This window comes from Zophobas morio, unplaced genomic scaffold, assembly GCF_036711695.1.
Source record: "Zophobas morio isolate AGI-343-1 ecotype UQ-CSIRO unplaced genomic scaffold, CSIRO_AGI_Zmor_V1 ptg000020l, whole genome shotgun sequence".
NCBI classification, from domain to species: domain Eukaryota; kingdom Metazoa; phylum Arthropoda; class Insecta; order Coleoptera; family Tenebrionidae; genus Zophobas; species Zophobas morio.
The window spans coordinates 4,914,675-4,930,929 of NW_026972125.1; the positions used below are offsets into that span (position 1 = coordinate 4,914,675).

The window sequence follows — 16,255 nt, forward strand, 5'->3', positions numbered from 1 at the left end:
TTTTGGAGTTTCAAATTTTAGATTGTTCAATCTTTTGATATTTTAGTTTTTCAATATTTCTTAGTCTTTCGATTTTTCGACTTCCTGGTTTTAGATGTTCTGTTTTTCAATTTTTCGATTTGTTAATTTTTCATTCCCGATTTATCGAGATTTGATTGTTCAGGTTTGCGATTTATCAGTTTTTCAATTTTTTATTTTGGTCTATTTCGGTTTCTCATTTTTTCCGTTTTCCATTTTTTCGTTTTTTTTTATTTTTCCGCTTTTCCAATTTTTCAACTTTTAACTTTTTGTTTGTCGATTTCTCTATTTTTCAATTTTTCGACTTCATCACTTTTCGATTTCTCGTTCTTTTGATCATTCAATCTCTCAATTTTTCAATTTTTCGAATTTTAAGTTTTTTGATTTCTCGATTTATCGAGATTTGGATTTTCCGATATTTTGATTGTCAATTTATAAATCGTTCAATTTTTAACTTTTCGATTTTTCGATTTTGGCCTATTTCGGTTTCTCAATTCTTCGACTTTTCGACTCCATGGTTTCTTGATCTTTTGATTTTTCGATTTCTTGGTTTTTCGATTTTCCAGTTTTTCGATGTTTCGATCTTTCAGTTATCCGACTTTTTAAATTTGGGAGTTTCGATTTCTCAATTTTTCGTTATTCGATTTTTAAATTTTAGATTTTTGAATTTTACATTGTTTCGATTTTCTGATGTTTCATTTTTCGATTTTCAGTTCTTCGATATTTCGATTTTTCAATGTTTCGGTTTTACGATTTTTTAAGGTTTGGATTTTTCGATTATTAGATTTCTCGATATTTCAAATTTTCGATTATTTTAATTTTTCATTTTTTTTCTCACTGTCAATATCATACAGTGTATTGAAAACAACTACAAAAATTGTCACTAAAAACATTTAAAAATTCATACAAAATAGAACACAGTGTTTCCAAAACATTTTCCCGAAAAAAATCCATTGTATTTTATTGTAAATTATATACAGTTAAAACAAATAAAATTGCTTCATCTCCATATGATGATAAAAGATATTTAATAGATGTAATAAATACGTTACCATATGGACATTATAAAATTAGAGTGAGAGCCTCTTTCAGTTTTAAAGATACTTTAATTACCTTGTAGAGTTTTGAACTAAATCCAATGGTTTAAAAGAGAGAAAAATAAATTACAAGAGTTAACAAAGTAGTAAAAGACGTGTGGGCTGCATTTCTTGTTCATAAATTCCTTCTTTAATCTCTTCTCCATTTTTATCTTTAACTTTATAAATAATGACATTATATCGTATTACTTCAAAAACTGTGAAGATTTCTTTAGTCCAATTAGTTTTTAATTTGTTGCGATAGGTATCAACTAACACTGATAATCTAACTCTATCACCATTTTCAAATCTTGGTTTTTTAGTAGTAGTTTTATAATTGTATACAGTACTTTGTAAACTTTTTTCATTATCTTTATTAGCCTCTCTGGGCTTCATTTTAATTGTTCTATGGTAAGTATTGTTATATTTTTTTATAATTTTTGGTATTTCTTCAATTATTCTTAAACTTGTATACATTAGAGGTTTTAGTTTATTCCCTAACGTTTTGTTAAATCTTTCAATAATTGATGCTTTATTTTTTGTTCCAGTATTATAAAGATTAATGCTATATTTATATAATAATTGTTTAACATTTTTATTATAAAATTCTTTACCTTCATCAGTATGAAGATGGTTTGGAGGATTATGTTTATCTTTATTTGTTCGTTTTAAAATATTTAAAAAAGCATCAGCTGATTTAGTTTTTAATAGTTCTACCCAAACAAATTTAGAGAATGTATCAATAACAACTAGAATATATTTGTAATTATCATTTGCTCTTATAATTTTTTTATAATCGTTATCAATTAATTCACGTTTGGTTCTTAAATTATAACTGGAATCTTCTATTTTTACTTTTGGTCTATAAAATGTATAAATATCAGCTTGCCAAGTATCATCTATTCCTTTTTGTATATAATGTCAAGTAGCAAAATTTTTAAAAACTGGTTTAAATATTTCTGCTACTTCTATATCTTCAGGTGATTTGGAAATATTATTTTTTTCTAAATTACAAATTCTACAAATTGATATTCTTCTCCACATTTTTCTCGTTTTCATAAATTTAGGTTCTCCAATGCTTTTAGTTTTCTTTTTACAGTTTTTACAATAATCCATTTAATGACATAATTTTTTAGTTGTTAAATGACCTGTTTAAGTTTTAAAGTTCCTTTAATGACCTCCCTGACTTACAATGAATTTAAGGAATTTTTTGCTTAATAATGAACTATTTCCTGGTGTTTTAGCTGATGTAAATGTTGTCTTTTGCAATAGAAATGACATATTGATTTTTTAAAAAAGAAAGATAAAGCGATTTATATGAATTTCATCAATTTTCAAATATGTTAATAAAAGCTGCCCAATTTGATTTTAGTACTTTCAGTATTCATTGTCTCAATCTAGGTATTTTGGAACAACTGAAAACTTTATTAAATAAACTGGATTCTTAGTTTTGAAACTAATTAAGATAAATAACACACTATAAAATTTATAAAAATGTATTAAAAAAAACAATTTAACATTTTGTACTTTTTCATTCAGTTTGTTGGTGGTTAAGTGGCTTTCTTGCCTTTCTTCAGTGTAGAAATTGGCTCATCCGGCTTGGAATAATTGTATGTAATTATAAACTTATTTAAAGGATATTCAGAGATATCCCATAAGAACCCTAATACTCTGAATTCTTCTTTGAGAAATAACTTATAACTTATCTTCGTCAATGAATACAGGATGTGCCATCTGATTCATGTTCTGGTATAAATTCCAATAAATGTTTTCGAACTCTTGAATTGTATTAGAATGCCACTCTTGCAAAAGTTGTATGTTGGTTTTCAAAAAATTGCGTAACTTATCGGGCCATTCTCCAGGCAATTTTTTTAGACATGATTTTCCAAATGTTTGGAAAAATGAACGTATAGTAAATTTTTTGTAGGTTTTTAACTCTACCCAATTTTTTTCTCTCTAAAACATAACAATCATAAAGGTTTCCACTAAGTAATCGATAATAGATTCATATTAACTTACCAGTTTAGTTTCTAGAATTTGAAACTTCATTTCCAATATCTCCACATCTCTTTTTGCAATTTCCAAATCCTTTTTGGCCGTAATTATTTCTGTCCATCACGGACCTTAGAACTGTGGTGTTTCTTTGGTGGTGTGGGGGTGTTAGGGGAAAGTAGTGTCGTGTGCAAGGATGTGAATTCTAAAATTTTGAAAATCCGCGCGAATCAGCGTTTACAGGTTTCTTGTCATGCGACCCCTGGTGAGTGGGGAAGAAAATACGTCGTGAAAGGTACAAGGTACAAGCGCCTCTATTGTAGGATTTTCTATGGTCAATCTTCAGGCAAAAAATTCCCCAAAAGTGGTAACCAAACGTCAACAAAAACGTTTTGTTTTGAAAACAAAAATATATAATTTTTTAGATAAAAACGCACTTCTGGGACTGTAAGTTAGTCAAAATAACGTGTTTAAAGACGTGTAATACTTGTCTTACGATTGTAGACAATTTTTCGTTGTAACCTCAAAATGTCAAAAATTGAAGACCTCCCGGCTAGAACAAGCGGAATACTGGTGACACTCATAGTTGAATGAGAGAAAACGCTATAAAATAATCTTACGAAACGACTGCGGACGATTTTTTGTTTAATAGTAGTTTTGACGAGTTTTCTACATAACCTCAATTCAAAAATGTCAACTGAAACCCCCACAATTAAACCCGAATCCGACGACTCTTCAGACGCCAAGCCGTCCCTTTTCAAGCTAAAAAAGCGTAAACAAATTCGCCAGAGAAAGATATCTGAAGACAGCGACAATGAAACTGAAGAAGTCAGGTAGGTACTGTTCCACTTCTAAATTTTATTCAAATTACGCTAAACTTCCAGCTCGAAGTTGGAAGAAATGAAAGAGCTGCAAAACCTCCGCAAGCGCCCCCACGGCGTGAACGCCCTCGGACTCGCCCTCGGCACGAAAATCTCAGCGGAAGATGAGTGTCTCTCGGTACGTTGACTCTCTTCGCCCCCTTTTTCTATCCCCTTTTTGCAGAAAGACCCCTTCAAGATCAAGTCCGGCGGCATGGTCAACATGCAAGCCCTGAAAAGCGGCCGAGTCAAGCAAGTGGACGACGCTTACGACACGGGCATCGGCACCCAGTTCTCGGTAGAAACCAACAAGCGCGACGAAGACGAAGAAATGATGAGGTTCATCGAGGAGGAGCTGTCGAAGAAGAAGCGCAAAATCGAGGCGGAGGAGCTGGGCGAGGACAGGAAGAACAAGTCGGCGTACACGAGCCCCGAGGAGGCGGCGCTGCGGGCGGTGCCTGACCACCTGCGGGAGTCCTCGACCAAGCGGTCGGAGGAGATGTTGTCCAATCAGATGCTGAACGGGATACCGGAGGTGGATTTGGGGATCGAGGCGAAAATCAAGAACATCGAGGCGACTGAGGAGGCGAAGTTGAGGCTGCTGTGGGAGAAGCAGAACAAGAAGGACGGGCCGTCGCAGTTCGTGCCCACGAATATGGCTGTGAATTTTGTACAACATAATAGGTGTAAGTGGGGGTTGTTGATTTATTATAATTATTATTATTATTATTTTTAATGTAGTTAATATAGATCAGAGCGACGTTCCAAAGAAGAAGAACAAGGTTGATGATAAGGTGGAGGAGTTGGTGGAGAAACCTAAGAAAAAGGATGAGAGAGCTACTGATGATTATCACTATGAGAAGTTCAAGAAACAATTTAGGAGATACTGATTTTTGGTTTTGTAATGTTGGGGGTTAACATAGAGATGGATACAAATTTTATTTTTATAAAAAACGACACTCTTGATAATAGTAATCATAATTATAATGAATATATTGAAGAAAAAAATATAAGTGAGGTTAGAATAATCAACGAAATTGTCATGTGTATTATTACGTCACGAGGATTATTCGTCTGCGTGCTTTAATTTTGTATATATTTTCATATTGTGTAGTATTTATTTTAATTAAAGTAGTACTAATAATCAGTTTTTGAGGTTCTGATTGTACGCAGAATGATCCAAAAATAAACAATAAAGACTTTAAAAACTTTTATATTTCCTATATATTTTTTTAATACACAAAAACATATTTAACTACGGTGTTGTTCAACTAAAACTAAAAGTAACCAAAAAAAGGCCCGATCTCAATTATGGTGAATGTTTTATTCGTCGTCAGACCGAGGGGCGGAACCTAAGTGCAAAATACATATTAACTTACAAGAATGTTGAACATGTTTTAAGTTTCTTGTTGTAAAAAGAAAACTACGTATGTTAAGAGGTAAGGACAAAATATAAGCCCCACCCACCCACCCTATCGCGGTTGTAATGATTTTTTTGTTTGTTGTTAGACCGAGGGGCGGAGCGTAATTGCAAAATACATATTTCCCTACAAAAATTTTGCACATGTTTTAAGTTTCTTGTTGTAAAAGGAGAACTACGTATGTTAAGAGGTAAGGACAAAAAATTAGCCCCACCCACCCACCCTATCGCGGTTGTAATGATTTTTTTGTTTGTTGTTAGACCGAGGGGCGGAGCGTAATTGCAAAATACATATTTCCTCACAAAAATTTTTAACATGTTTTAAGTTTCTTGTTGTGAAAAGAAGACTACGTACATTAAGAGGAAACGACAAAATATAAGCCCCACCCACCCACCCTATCTCAGTTGTAATGATTTTTTTATTCGTCGTGAGCCAAGAAGGCGGAGCCTAACTGCAAAATTCATATTTCTTTGCAAAATTTTACTCTTCCAAGAACATATTTTATATGGTAATTTCTTATAGAGAAATGAGGATTTTGCAGCTAAACTCCGCCCTTCAACTCACGATGAATAAAAAAAATCATTGCAATTGCGAGGAGGTGGGTGGGCGGGGCTTATATTTTGTACTTTTTTTTTAATACACGAAAACTTCTTTTTCCAACAAGACACTAAAAACATATTTAACTACCGTGTTGTTCAATTAAAACTATAAGTAACTAAAAAAAAGTCCCGATCTCAATTATAATGAGTTTTTTATTCGTTGTCAGACCGAGGGGCGGAGCATAATTGGAAAATACATATTTCCCTACAAAAATTTTGCATATGTTTTAAGTTTCTTGTTGTAAAAAGAAGACTACGTATGTTAAGAGGAAACGATAAAATATAAGCCCCACCCACCCACCCTATCGCGGTTGTAATGATTTTTTTATTCGTTGTCACACCGAGGGGCGGAGCGTAATTGCAAAATACATATTTCCCTACAAAAATTTTGCACATGTTTTAAGTTTCTTGTTGTAAAAAGAAGGCTACGTATGTTAAGAGGAAACGATAAAATATAAGCCCCACCCACCCACCCTATCTCTGTTGTAATGATTTTTTTTTATTCGTCGTGAGCCAAGAAGGCGGAGCCTAACTGCAAAATGCATATTTCTTTGCAAAATTTTACTCTTTCGAGAACATATTTCACATGATAATTTCTTGTAGAGAAACGAGATTTTGCAGCTAAGTTCCGCCCTCGGTTCACGATGAATAAAAACTTCATTACAATTGAGATGGGGTGGGTGGGCGGGGCTTATATTTTTATCGTTTTTTGAATACACGAAATCTTCTTTTCCCAACAAGAAACTAAAAACATTTAACTATCGTGTTGTTCAACTAAAACTATAAGTAATTAAAAAAAATGTCCCGATCTCAGTTATGATGAATTTTTTATTCGTTGTCAGACGGAGGGGCGGAGCGTAATGGCAAAATACATATTTCCCTATAAAAATTTTCAACATGTTTAAATTTCTTGTTGTGAAAAGAAGACTATGTATATTAAGAGGAAAGGACAAAATATAAGCCCCACCCACCCACCCTATCGCATTTGTGATGATTTTTTTATTCGTTGTCACACCGAGGGGCGGAGCGTAATTGCAAAATACATATTTCCCTACAAAAATTTTGCACATGTTTTAAGTTTCTTGTTGTGAAAAGAAGACTATGTATATTAAGAGGAAAGGACAAAATATAAGCCCCACCCACCCACCCTATCGCGGTTGTAATGATTTTTTTGTTTGTTGTTAGACCGAGGGGCGGAGCGTAATTGCAAAATACATATTTCCCTACAAAAATTTTGCACATGTTTTAAGTTTCTTGTTGTAAAAGGAAAACTACGTATGTTAAGAGGTAAAGACAAAAAATTAGCCCCACCCATCCACCCTATCGCATTTGTAATGATTTTTTTATTCGTTGTCACACCGAGGGGCGGAGCGTAATTGCAAAATACATATTTCCTTACAAAAATTTTGCACATGTTTTAAGTTTCTTGTTGTAAAAAGAAGACTACGTATGTTAAGAGGACAGGACAAAATATAAATCCCACCCACCCACCCTATCGCGGTTGTAATGATTTTTTTGTTTGTTGTTAGACCGAGGGGCGGAGCGTAATTGCAAAATACATATTTCCCTACAAAAATTTTGCACATGTTTTAAGTTTCTTGTTGTAAAAAGAAGACTCCGTATGTTAAGAGGACAGGACAAAATATAAGTCCCACCCACCCACCCTATCTTACTTGTAATGATTTTTTATTCGTTGTCACACCGAGAGGCGGAGTTTAATTGCAAAATGCATATTTCTTTGCAAAATTTTACTCTTTCAAGAACATATTTTACATGGATATTTCTTGTAGAGAAATGAGGATTTTGCAGCTAAGCTCCGCCCTCGGCTAACGATGAATAAAAAAAATCGTTACAATTGAGAGGAGGTGGGTGGGCGGGGCGTATATTTTGAACATCTTTTCTTAACATACGAAGTCTTCTTTTTCCAACAAGAAACTGAACACACACTTAACTACCGTGTTGTTCAACTAAAACTATAAATAACTAAAAAAAGCTCCGATCTCAATTATGATGAATTTTTTATTCGTTGTCAGACCGAGGGGCGGAGCGTAATTGCAAAATATATATTTCCCTACAAAAATTTTGAACATATTTTAAGTTTCTTGTTGTAAAAAGAAGACTACGTATGTTAAGAGGAAACGATAAAATATAAGCCCCACCCACCCACCCTATCTCTGTTGTAATGATTTTTTTTTTATTCGTCGTGAGCCAAGAAGGCGGAGCCCAACTGCAAAATGCATATCTCTTTGCAAACTTTTACTCTTTCGAGAACATATTTCACATGATAATTTCTTATAGAGAAACGAGATTTTGCAGCTAAGTTCCGCCCTCAGCTCACGAAGAATAACAAAAATCATCACAATTGAGATAGGGTGGGTGGGTGGGGCTTATATTTTGCCCCTTTTTTTTAATATACATGTTCGTCATTTCACAACAAGAAACTTAAAACATCTTCAAAATGGTGAATTTGTGTAGGAACATATGTATTTTACCATTAAGCTCCGCCCCTCGGTCTAACAATAAATGAAAAAATTAGCACAGTTAAAATCGGCACGGGTGGGTGGTGCTTAATCTTTGGCTTCCTATTAACATGCACAGTTTTCTTTGAACAACACGATACTTAAAAAACATGTCTGATATGGTAATGTCTTGTAGAGAAATGAGGAATTTGCAATTAAGCTCCACCCCTCGACTCACAACGAATAAAAAAAATCATTAGGAATGCGACTGGGTGGATGGGTGGGGCTTATATTTTGTACATTTTTTTTAATACACGAAAACTTTTTTCCCAACAAGAAATTAAAAACATATTTAACTACCGTGTTGTTCAACTAAAACTATAAGTAACTAAAAATGAATGATGAATTTTTTATTCGTTGTCAGACCGAGGGGCGGAGCCTAATTGCAAAATACATATGCATTTCCCTGCAAAAATGTTGAACATGTTTTAAGTTTCTTGTTGTGAAAAGATGACTACGTATATTAAGAGGAAACGACAAAAGCATAAGCCCCACCCACCCACCCTATCGCAGTTGTAATGATTTTTTTTATTCGTTGTCACACCGAGAGGCGGAGTCTAATTGCAAAATGCATATTTCTTTGCAAAATTTTACTCTTTCAAGAACATATTTTAAATGGATATTTCTTGTAGAGAAATAAAGATTTTGCAGCTAAGTTCCGCCCTCGGCTTACGATATACAAAAAAAATCATCACAATTGAGATAGGGTGGGTGGGTGGGGCTTATATTTTGCCCCTTTTTTTAAATACACTAGTCGTCATTTCACAACAAGAAACTTAAAACATCTTCAAAATGGTGAATTTGTGTAGGAACATATGGATTTTACCATTAAACTCCGCCCCTCGGTGTAACAATAAATGAAAAATTTAGCAAAGTTAAAATCGGCACGTGTAGGTGGTGCTTAATCTTTGGCTTCCTATTAACATGTACAGTTTTTTTTGAACAACACGATACTTAAAAACATGTTTGATATGGTAATGTCTTGTTGAGAAATGAGGAATTTGCAATTAAGCTCCGCCTTTCGACTCACAACGAATACAAAAAAATATTACAAATGCGACAGGGTGGGTGAGTGGGGCTTATATTTTTTCCGTTTTTTCTTAATATACGAAGTCGTCTTTTCCCAACAAGAAACTGAAAACATGCTTAACTATTGTGTTGTTTCCAAAAAAACTATATAAATATAATATTTTTGAATAGTTAAAGAATGCAAACCTTTCAAAATTTCCCCAAGAGTGACTTTTTTATTCACGCAGAAAACCTCCGCTTCCGCGTTGGAAACTCATGGTGGGTGAAATTTAATCACTGATTAAACAGGATGGTATTTTATTATTTCAATTGCATCAAATTCAAATTTGAACTGTCATTCAAAGAAACTAGCTTCTTGGTCGATTTACCACTAGATGGCGCTAGAGCGGCTAGAAGCCGTAGTAGGGTTCCACGTTCCCCTATGCACAATGGAGACTACGAGGTCAATGAATTGAGTATCCCTTCCCCTAATTGTAGTACATCACATACATTATCGTTCGTATAAACTGTGTGCATAAAAGCGTGAATGTGAACAGACAGTCTGACACGAGCTCTGAGATTCTAATTAACACTTACTTCACTTTATTGGAACCATTAGTGATATATTAAGCGATAAAATTGATAATACAAGGGTATTATTTACCGCCGAAGTTGTTTGTGATACATTTAAAGAAATTGACGGTCGTCGTAGGTGTGTTAAACGTACTCGAAAGTGCGATAAGATAAGAAATAAATAAAAACAAACCCATTATAACTCAGAGTACAAAGTCCACATTTCAGAGTGTACATTTTACGTTTGAAGCGCACAAAGTGAATTTAAGCAAAATGGCCTACGCTCTACAAAAGGTAAGGATTTTATTTATTACGAAAAGTCGTTTTTTTACTAAAATATTCATAAATTTAGATACTTAAATCCGCGTCCGGCGGAATTGTTACTCGGGCGTTCTCGGTATCAGCTGTCCAGAAGTCGTCTGAGCACCCAAATGGGTTCAACTTTGGTAAAAGCGATCCACTTTCACAGTTTCTTTTGTAATAGTCGTATTTTAGAACTAAATGACACCCAGAAGGAAATTCAGGCGGTGGCCCGCAAATTCGCTAGGGAGGAAATCGCCCCGGCGGCGCCCCACCATGACAGGACTGGCGAGTACCCAGCGGAACTCGTAAAAAAGGCATGGGAATTGGGGTTCGTGAACCCCCACATTCCAGAACATTGCGGTGAGTGTGACTTTTGTACCTTGGTTCATTAAAAGCGACCGTTTTTTTTTTTTTTGTCAGGGGGTCTAAACCAAGGCGTCTTCGACGCCTGCCTCGTCGGCGAAGAACTCGCGTGGGGCTGCTCGGGGATAGCCACCGCGATTGGTTCCTCGTGCCTAGGCGTAAGACTACCCTTCCTCACACCCATAACGTCTTCACTTTCATGTTTCTAGCAAATGCCGGTAATCCTCACCGGTACCAAAGAGCAACAGAAAAAATACTTAGGTCGCTTGATTGACGAGCCCCTAGTGGCTGTAAGACTTGTCAAAATCGTCAAACTTTGTCTAAACCCAGGTTTCAGGCTTACGGCGTCACCGAACCCGGCACTGGTTCCGACGTGAACGGGGTTAAAACCCGGGCCGAGAAAAAAGGTGACGAGTGGATCCTCAATGGCCAGAAGATGTGGATTACCAATGCTGGGGTCGCCAATTGGTACTTTGTTTTGGCTAGGACTAATCCCGACCCGAAGTGCCCGGCTGCTAAGGCTTTCACTGGGTTCATCGTGGACAGGGACACCCCTGGAGTCACTCCAGGTCGCAAGGAACTAAATATGGGACAGAGAGCTTCTGACACCCGCGGGGTGACCTTCGAGGACGTGCGAATCCCCAAAGAAAACGTCCTTCTGGGAGAGGGAGCAGGGTTTAAGATTGCTATGGGTGCTTTTGATAAGACCAGACCACCGGTGAGTGTCACGCTGGTCTGGTTGATGGGTGTCTACATGTAGTGTTTCAGGTGGCTTGTGCCGCTACTGGGATAGCACAACGGTGCTTGGACGAAGCTACTAAGTACTCTCTAGAGAGGAAAACCTTCGGGGTACCGATTGCTCACCACCAGGCTATCGCTTTCATTCTAGCCGATATGGCGATTGGTGTAGAAACCGCTCGTCTGGCTTGGATGAAAGCGGCCTGGGAAGCAGATAACGGGATAAGAAATAGCTACTCTGCGTCGATTGCAAAGTCGTACGCTGCGGATGTTGCCAACAAGAGCGCTTCTGATGCCGTCCAAGTCTTTGGTGGTGCGGGATTCAATAGCGAATATCCCGTGGAGAAACTAATGCGCGATGCGAAAATCTACCACATCTACGAAGGTACCACCCAAATCCAGAAACTCGTGGTTTCAAGAAGCGTGATCGACGCCACGAAGAGTGTGGCTTAAGTGTTGTATTATGGTTACAGAATAAAGTTTCTATTTTTTTTACTTTGTTTTTGTTTGGACTGGAGTATAAAGGTTGCCGGACTTGCTAATAACAGGTGACAGTACTGTTGGAATTGAACCTTGACACACGAATGGTCAAAGTACAAAAAATCAGCGCAGTCATTTTTGTTATCTTATCTGTTGCTATTAAATAATGGTTGTAGTTGTTGTTTTGTAAAGCGCAAACAGTGTCAAAAATGGCTTTCTTGAAGACTGTATGTACCACGAGTACCACTCTAGGACGACGCGCACTGTCTGTTTCTTGTGTGCGAAGTACCACCCATCAAAACGGGTACAACTTTGGTGAGACCTTTATTCTTGTTGGTAGACGGTTGTTAAATTTCTTCCAGAGTTGAACGATACCCAGAAGGAGTACCAAGCAGTCGCGCGCAAGTTTGCAAGGGAGGAAATCGCGCCGGTGGCGGCTCACTACGACAAGGCTAACGAGTTTCCACACGAAATCGTCAAGAAAGCTTGGACTTTGGGTCTGAATAATTTAAGCATTCCCAAACATTGCGGTACGACTTTCACAAAGAAATGAGTTTTCAGGTCATAACTTGTCGTTGCAGGGGGTCTGGAAGAAAAGGTTTTTAATTTTTGTCTCATCCTAGAAGAACTGTCATGGGGTTGCACCGGGATATCCAATGCCATCAGTTCGTCAGGTCTAGGGGTAACTATTTTCAACACAGTCTTATCAATCGGGTCTAGACGACAATGTTTTGTAGCAAAGCCCGGTGATCCTTGCCGGTACGAAAGAACAACAAAAGAAGTACCTAGGGCGCCTGGTGGAAGAACCCCTCCTGACTGTATTTTTTTCATGTTTTGTGTACCTACGATGTAGTAAAATCATCTTTGCAGGCGTACTGTGTGACCGAACCCGGCACTGGGTCCGACGTGAACGGAGTGAAAACCCGTGCTAAGAAAAAAGGTTCCTTTTTCGGTTTCTCCATTTTTTTATTTTTTGATTTTTCAATTTTCCGATGTTTCAATTTCAATTTCCCAATTTTTATCCTTTTCAATTTTACGATTTCTAAATATTTCGATTTTTCCATTTTTGAATTTTTCAAATTTTGACGTTTCTATATTTTCAATTTTTCGATTTTTCAGGTTTTTGATGTTTCAATTTTTCAATTTCTCAGGATTTTGATTTTTTAATTTTTCGATTTTATAAGCTTACGATTTTTCGACTTCTGGATTTCCCGATTTTCAGTTTTTCGTTTTTTAAACTTTAGATTTTTATATTTTTGGCTGTTTTATATTTCGATTTCTCAATTTTTCAACTGTTCGATATTTAAATTTTTCAATTTTTGGGATTTTTAAAATTTTCGATTTTCATTCTTTTTTTTAACTTTTCGATTTTCCAATTTTTCGATGTTTCGATTTTGCAATGATCCAATTTTTCAATTTTCAGTTGTTTCACTTTCTGTTTTACGATTCTGCACTTTTTCTGTTTTTAAATTTTTGATTTTCGACTTGTCGAATTTTTAATTCCTAATTTCTTCTCCTCAATTTTTTAATTTTTCAATTGTAGAGTTGGGGAATTTTTCGATTTTTTTTTAAATTTCGATTTTACATTTCTTCGATTTTTCAATTTTTCAAAGTTCAGATTTATTGATATTTCAATTTCTGATTTTTCAATTGTTCCGATTTTAATTTTTCAATGTTGTGCTTTTGCAATTTTAGATTTTTCATTTTTCGATTTTTTCGATTTTTAACTTTACAATTTTTGTTGTTTTTAGTTTTCTCAATTTCCCGATATTTTCAGTTTCTGTTTTAATAAATTTGCATTTTTTCGATTCTTTGGTACTCGATTTTTCAACTTGTTCGATTTTTCCAATTTTCATTTGTTTCAGTTTCTGTTTTACAATTTTCCACTTTTTCGATTTTCTAATTTTTGATTTTTGGATTTGTCGATTTTTTAATTTCTAATTTCTCCTCAGTTTTCAATTTTTCGGTTTTACAATTGTGCAATTTTTCGATTTTTCAATTATTCGACTTTTTTAGTATTTATTTTGCACTTTTTCAATTTTTCAATGTCTGGATTTATTAATTACTCAATTTTTGATTATGCGATTGTCGATTTTTCAATTTTAGAATTTTGTAGTTTTTGGCTTTTTCAGGTTTTCATTTTTTCAGTTATCTAATTTTTCAATTTCCCCATTTTTTCCGTTTCTGTTTTACAATTTTTTTATTTTTCGATTTTTCAATTTTCCGGTGTTTCAATGATACAGTTTCTCAATTTTTATCCTCTTCAATTTTACGATTTCTAAATATTTCGATTTTTCAATTTTTGAATTTTTCAAATTTTGACGTGTCTAAATTTTCAGTTTTCAGATTTCTGAAGTAATCCTTTTTTTATATTTTCCCATTTCTTTCCAAAGTTTCGATTTTTCACTTCTTCGATTCTTCAATTTTTCAGGTTTTTGATGTTTCAATTTTTCAATTTCTCAGGATTTTGATTTTTTAATTTTTCGATTTAATAAGCTTACGATTTTTCGACTTCTGGTTTTCCCGATTTTCAGTTTTTCGTTTTTTAAACTTTAGATTTTTCTATTTTTGGCTGTTTTATATTTCGATTTCTCAATTATTCAACTTTTCGATATTTTAATTTTTCAATTTTTGAAATTGTAGATTTTTGATTTCTCGAGTTTTCGGTTCTTCCATATTTAAATTTTTAAATTTTCGGGATTTTTAAAATTTTCGACTTTCCATCTTTTTTTTAACTTTTCCATTTTCGAATTTTTCGATGTTTCGATTTTTCAATGATCAAATTTTTCAGCTTTCAGTTGTTTCACTTTCTGTTTTATAATTCTGCACTTTTTCTGTTTTTAAATTTTTGATTTTCGACTTGTCGAATTATTAATTCCTAATTTCTCCTCCTCAATTTTTTTAATTTTTCAATTTTAGAGTTGGGTAATCTTTCGATTTTTTTTTTAATTTCTATTTTACATTTCTTCGATTTTTCAATTTTTCAGTGTTCAGATTTATTGATATTTCAATTTCTGATTTTTCAATTGTTCCGATTTTAATTTTTCAATGTTGTGCTTTTGCAATTTTAGATTTTTCATTTTTCGATTTTTTCGATTTTCAACTTTACAATTTTGTTGTTTTTAGTTTTCTCATTTACCCGATATTTTCAGTTTCTGTTTTAATAAATTTGCATTTTTTCGATTCTTTGGTATTCGATTTTTCAACTTGCTCGATTTTTCCAATTTTCATTTGTTTCAGTTTCTGTTTTACAATTTTCCACTTTTTCGTTTTTCTAATTTTTGACTTTTGGATTTGTCGATTTTTTAATTCCTAATTTCTCCTCAGTTTTCAATTTTTCGGTTTTACAATTGTGGAATTTTTCGATTTTTCAATTATTCGACTTTTTTTAGTTTTTATTTTGCACTTTTTCAATTTTTCAATGTCTGGATTTTTATTAATTACTCAATTTTTGATTATGCGATTGTCGATTTTTCAATTTTAGAATTTTGTAGTTTTTAGCTTTTTCAAGTTCTCATTTTTTCAGTTATCTAATTTTTCAATTTCCCCATTTTTTCCGTTTCTGTTTTACAATTTTTTTATTTTTCGATTTTTCAATTTTCCGGTGTTTCAATGATACAATTTCTCTATTTTTATCCCCAAAGAAAACGTCCTTCTGGGAGAGGGAGCAGGGTTTAAGATTGCTATGGGTGCTTTTGATAAGACCAGACCACCGGTGAGTGTCACGATGGTCTGGTTGATGGGTGTCTACACATAGTGTTTCAGGTGGCTTGTGCCGCTACTGGGATAGCACAACGGTGTTTGGATGAAGCCACTAAGTACTCTCTAGAGAGGAAAACCTTCGGGGTACCGATTGCTCACCACCAGGCTATCGCTTTCATTCTAGCCGATATGGCGATTGGTGTAGAAACCGCTCGTCTGGCTTGGATGAAAGCGGCCTGGGAAGCAGACAACGGGATAAGAAATAGCTACTCTGCGTCGATTGCAAAGTCGTACGCTGCGGATGTTGCCAACAAGAGCGCTTCTGATGCCGTCCAAGTCTTTGGTGGTGCGGGATTCAATAGCGAATATCCCGTGGAGAAACTAATGCGCGATGCGAAAATCTACCACATCTACGAAGGTACCACCCAAATCCAGAAACTCGTGGTTTCAAGAAGCGTGATCGACTCCACGAAGAGTGTGGCTTAAGTGTTGTATTATGGTTACAGAATAAAGTTTCTATTTTTTTTACTTTGTTTTTTTTTGTTTGGACTGGAGTATAAAGGTTGCCGGACTTACTAAAAACAGGTGACAGCATTGTTGGAA

At 34.8% G+C, this 16,255-nt stretch overlaps 2 protein-coding genes across 4 annotated transcripts; both read left to right on the forward strand.

The window, feature by feature from the left end:
- Nucleotides 1-3,427: 3,427 nt before the first annotated feature.
- On the forward strand, nucleotides 3,428-11,965 carry LOC135131326 (medium-chain specific acyl-CoA dehydrogenase, mitochondrial-like). 3 transcript variants are annotated; one of them, XM_064058998.1, is made up of 7 exons: nucleotides 3,974-4,043; nucleotides 10,482-10,512; nucleotides 10,562-10,729; nucleotides 10,790-10,890; nucleotides 10,942-11,022; nucleotides 11,070-11,450; nucleotides 11,501-11,965. In XM_064058998.1, exons 1-7 carry the CDS (start codon nucleotides 3,987-3,989, stop codon nucleotides 11,921-11,923), a joined length of 1,242 nt encoding a protein of 413 aa, XP_063915068.1. In that variant the 5' UTR covers nucleotides 3,974-3,986; the 3' UTR covers nucleotides 11,924-11,965. The 3 variants fall into 3 exon arrangements, with proteins under 3 accessions (XP_063915066.1, XP_063915068.1, XP_063915065.1); XM_064058995.1 differs by lacking the exon at nucleotides 3,974-4,043 and adding an exon at nucleotides 9,978-10,360 and having other exon boundaries at nucleotides 10,419-10,512; XM_064058996.1 differs by lacking the exons at nucleotides 10,482-10,512; nucleotides 10,562-10,729; nucleotides 10,790-10,890; ... (1 more) ...; nucleotides 11,070-11,450; nucleotides 11,501-11,965 and adding exons at nucleotides 3,428-3,533; nucleotides 3,591-3,919; nucleotides 4,131-4,632; nucleotides 4,688-5,169 and having other exon boundaries at nucleotides 3,971-4,085.
- Nucleotides 11,966-12,119: 154 nt separating this feature from the next.
- Nucleotides 12,120-16,180, forward strand: LOC135131468 (medium-chain specific acyl-CoA dehydrogenase, mitochondrial-like). The gene is made up of 7 exons (XM_064059241.1): nucleotides 12,120-12,265; nucleotides 12,313-12,480; nucleotides 12,532-12,632; nucleotides 12,688-12,768; nucleotides 12,821-13,012; nucleotides 15,567-15,665; nucleotides 15,716-16,180. Exons 1-7 carry the CDS (start codon nucleotides 12,160-12,162, stop codon nucleotides 16,136-16,138), a joined length of 1,170 nt encoding a protein of 389 aa, XP_063915311.1. The 5' UTR covers nucleotides 12,120-12,159; the 3' UTR covers nucleotides 16,139-16,180.
- The last annotated feature ends 75 nt before the right edge of the window (nucleotides 16,181-16,255 follow it).

Excerpts from the sequence above, each read along its gene's own strand:
- LOC135131326 (XM_064058995.1), top strand. The coding sequence starts at position 10,340 with ATGGCCTACGCTCTACAAAAG. Across the intron at positions 10,513-10,561 it reads CCCAAATGGGTTCAACTTTG|AACTAAATGACACCCAGAAG; the intron begins GTAAAAGCGATC and ends GTCGTATTTTAG. Across the intron at positions 11,023-11,069 it reads TTGACGAGCCCCTAGTGGCT|GCTTACGGCGTCACCGAACC; the intron begins GTAAGACTTGTC and ends CCCAGGTTTCAG.
- LOC135131468 (XM_064059241.1), top strand. The coding sequence starts at position 12,160 with ATGGCTTTCTTGAAGACTGTATGTACCACGAGTACCACTCTAGGACGA. Across the intron at positions 12,633-12,687 it reads TCAGTTCGTCAGGTCTAGGG|CAAAGCCCGGTGATCCTTGC; the intron begins GTAACTATTTTC and ends AATGTTTTGTAG. Across the intron at positions 15,666-15,715 it reads TTGATAAGACCAGACCACCG|GTGGCTTGTGCCGCTACTGG; the intron begins GTGAGTGTCACG and ends ATAGTGTTTCAG.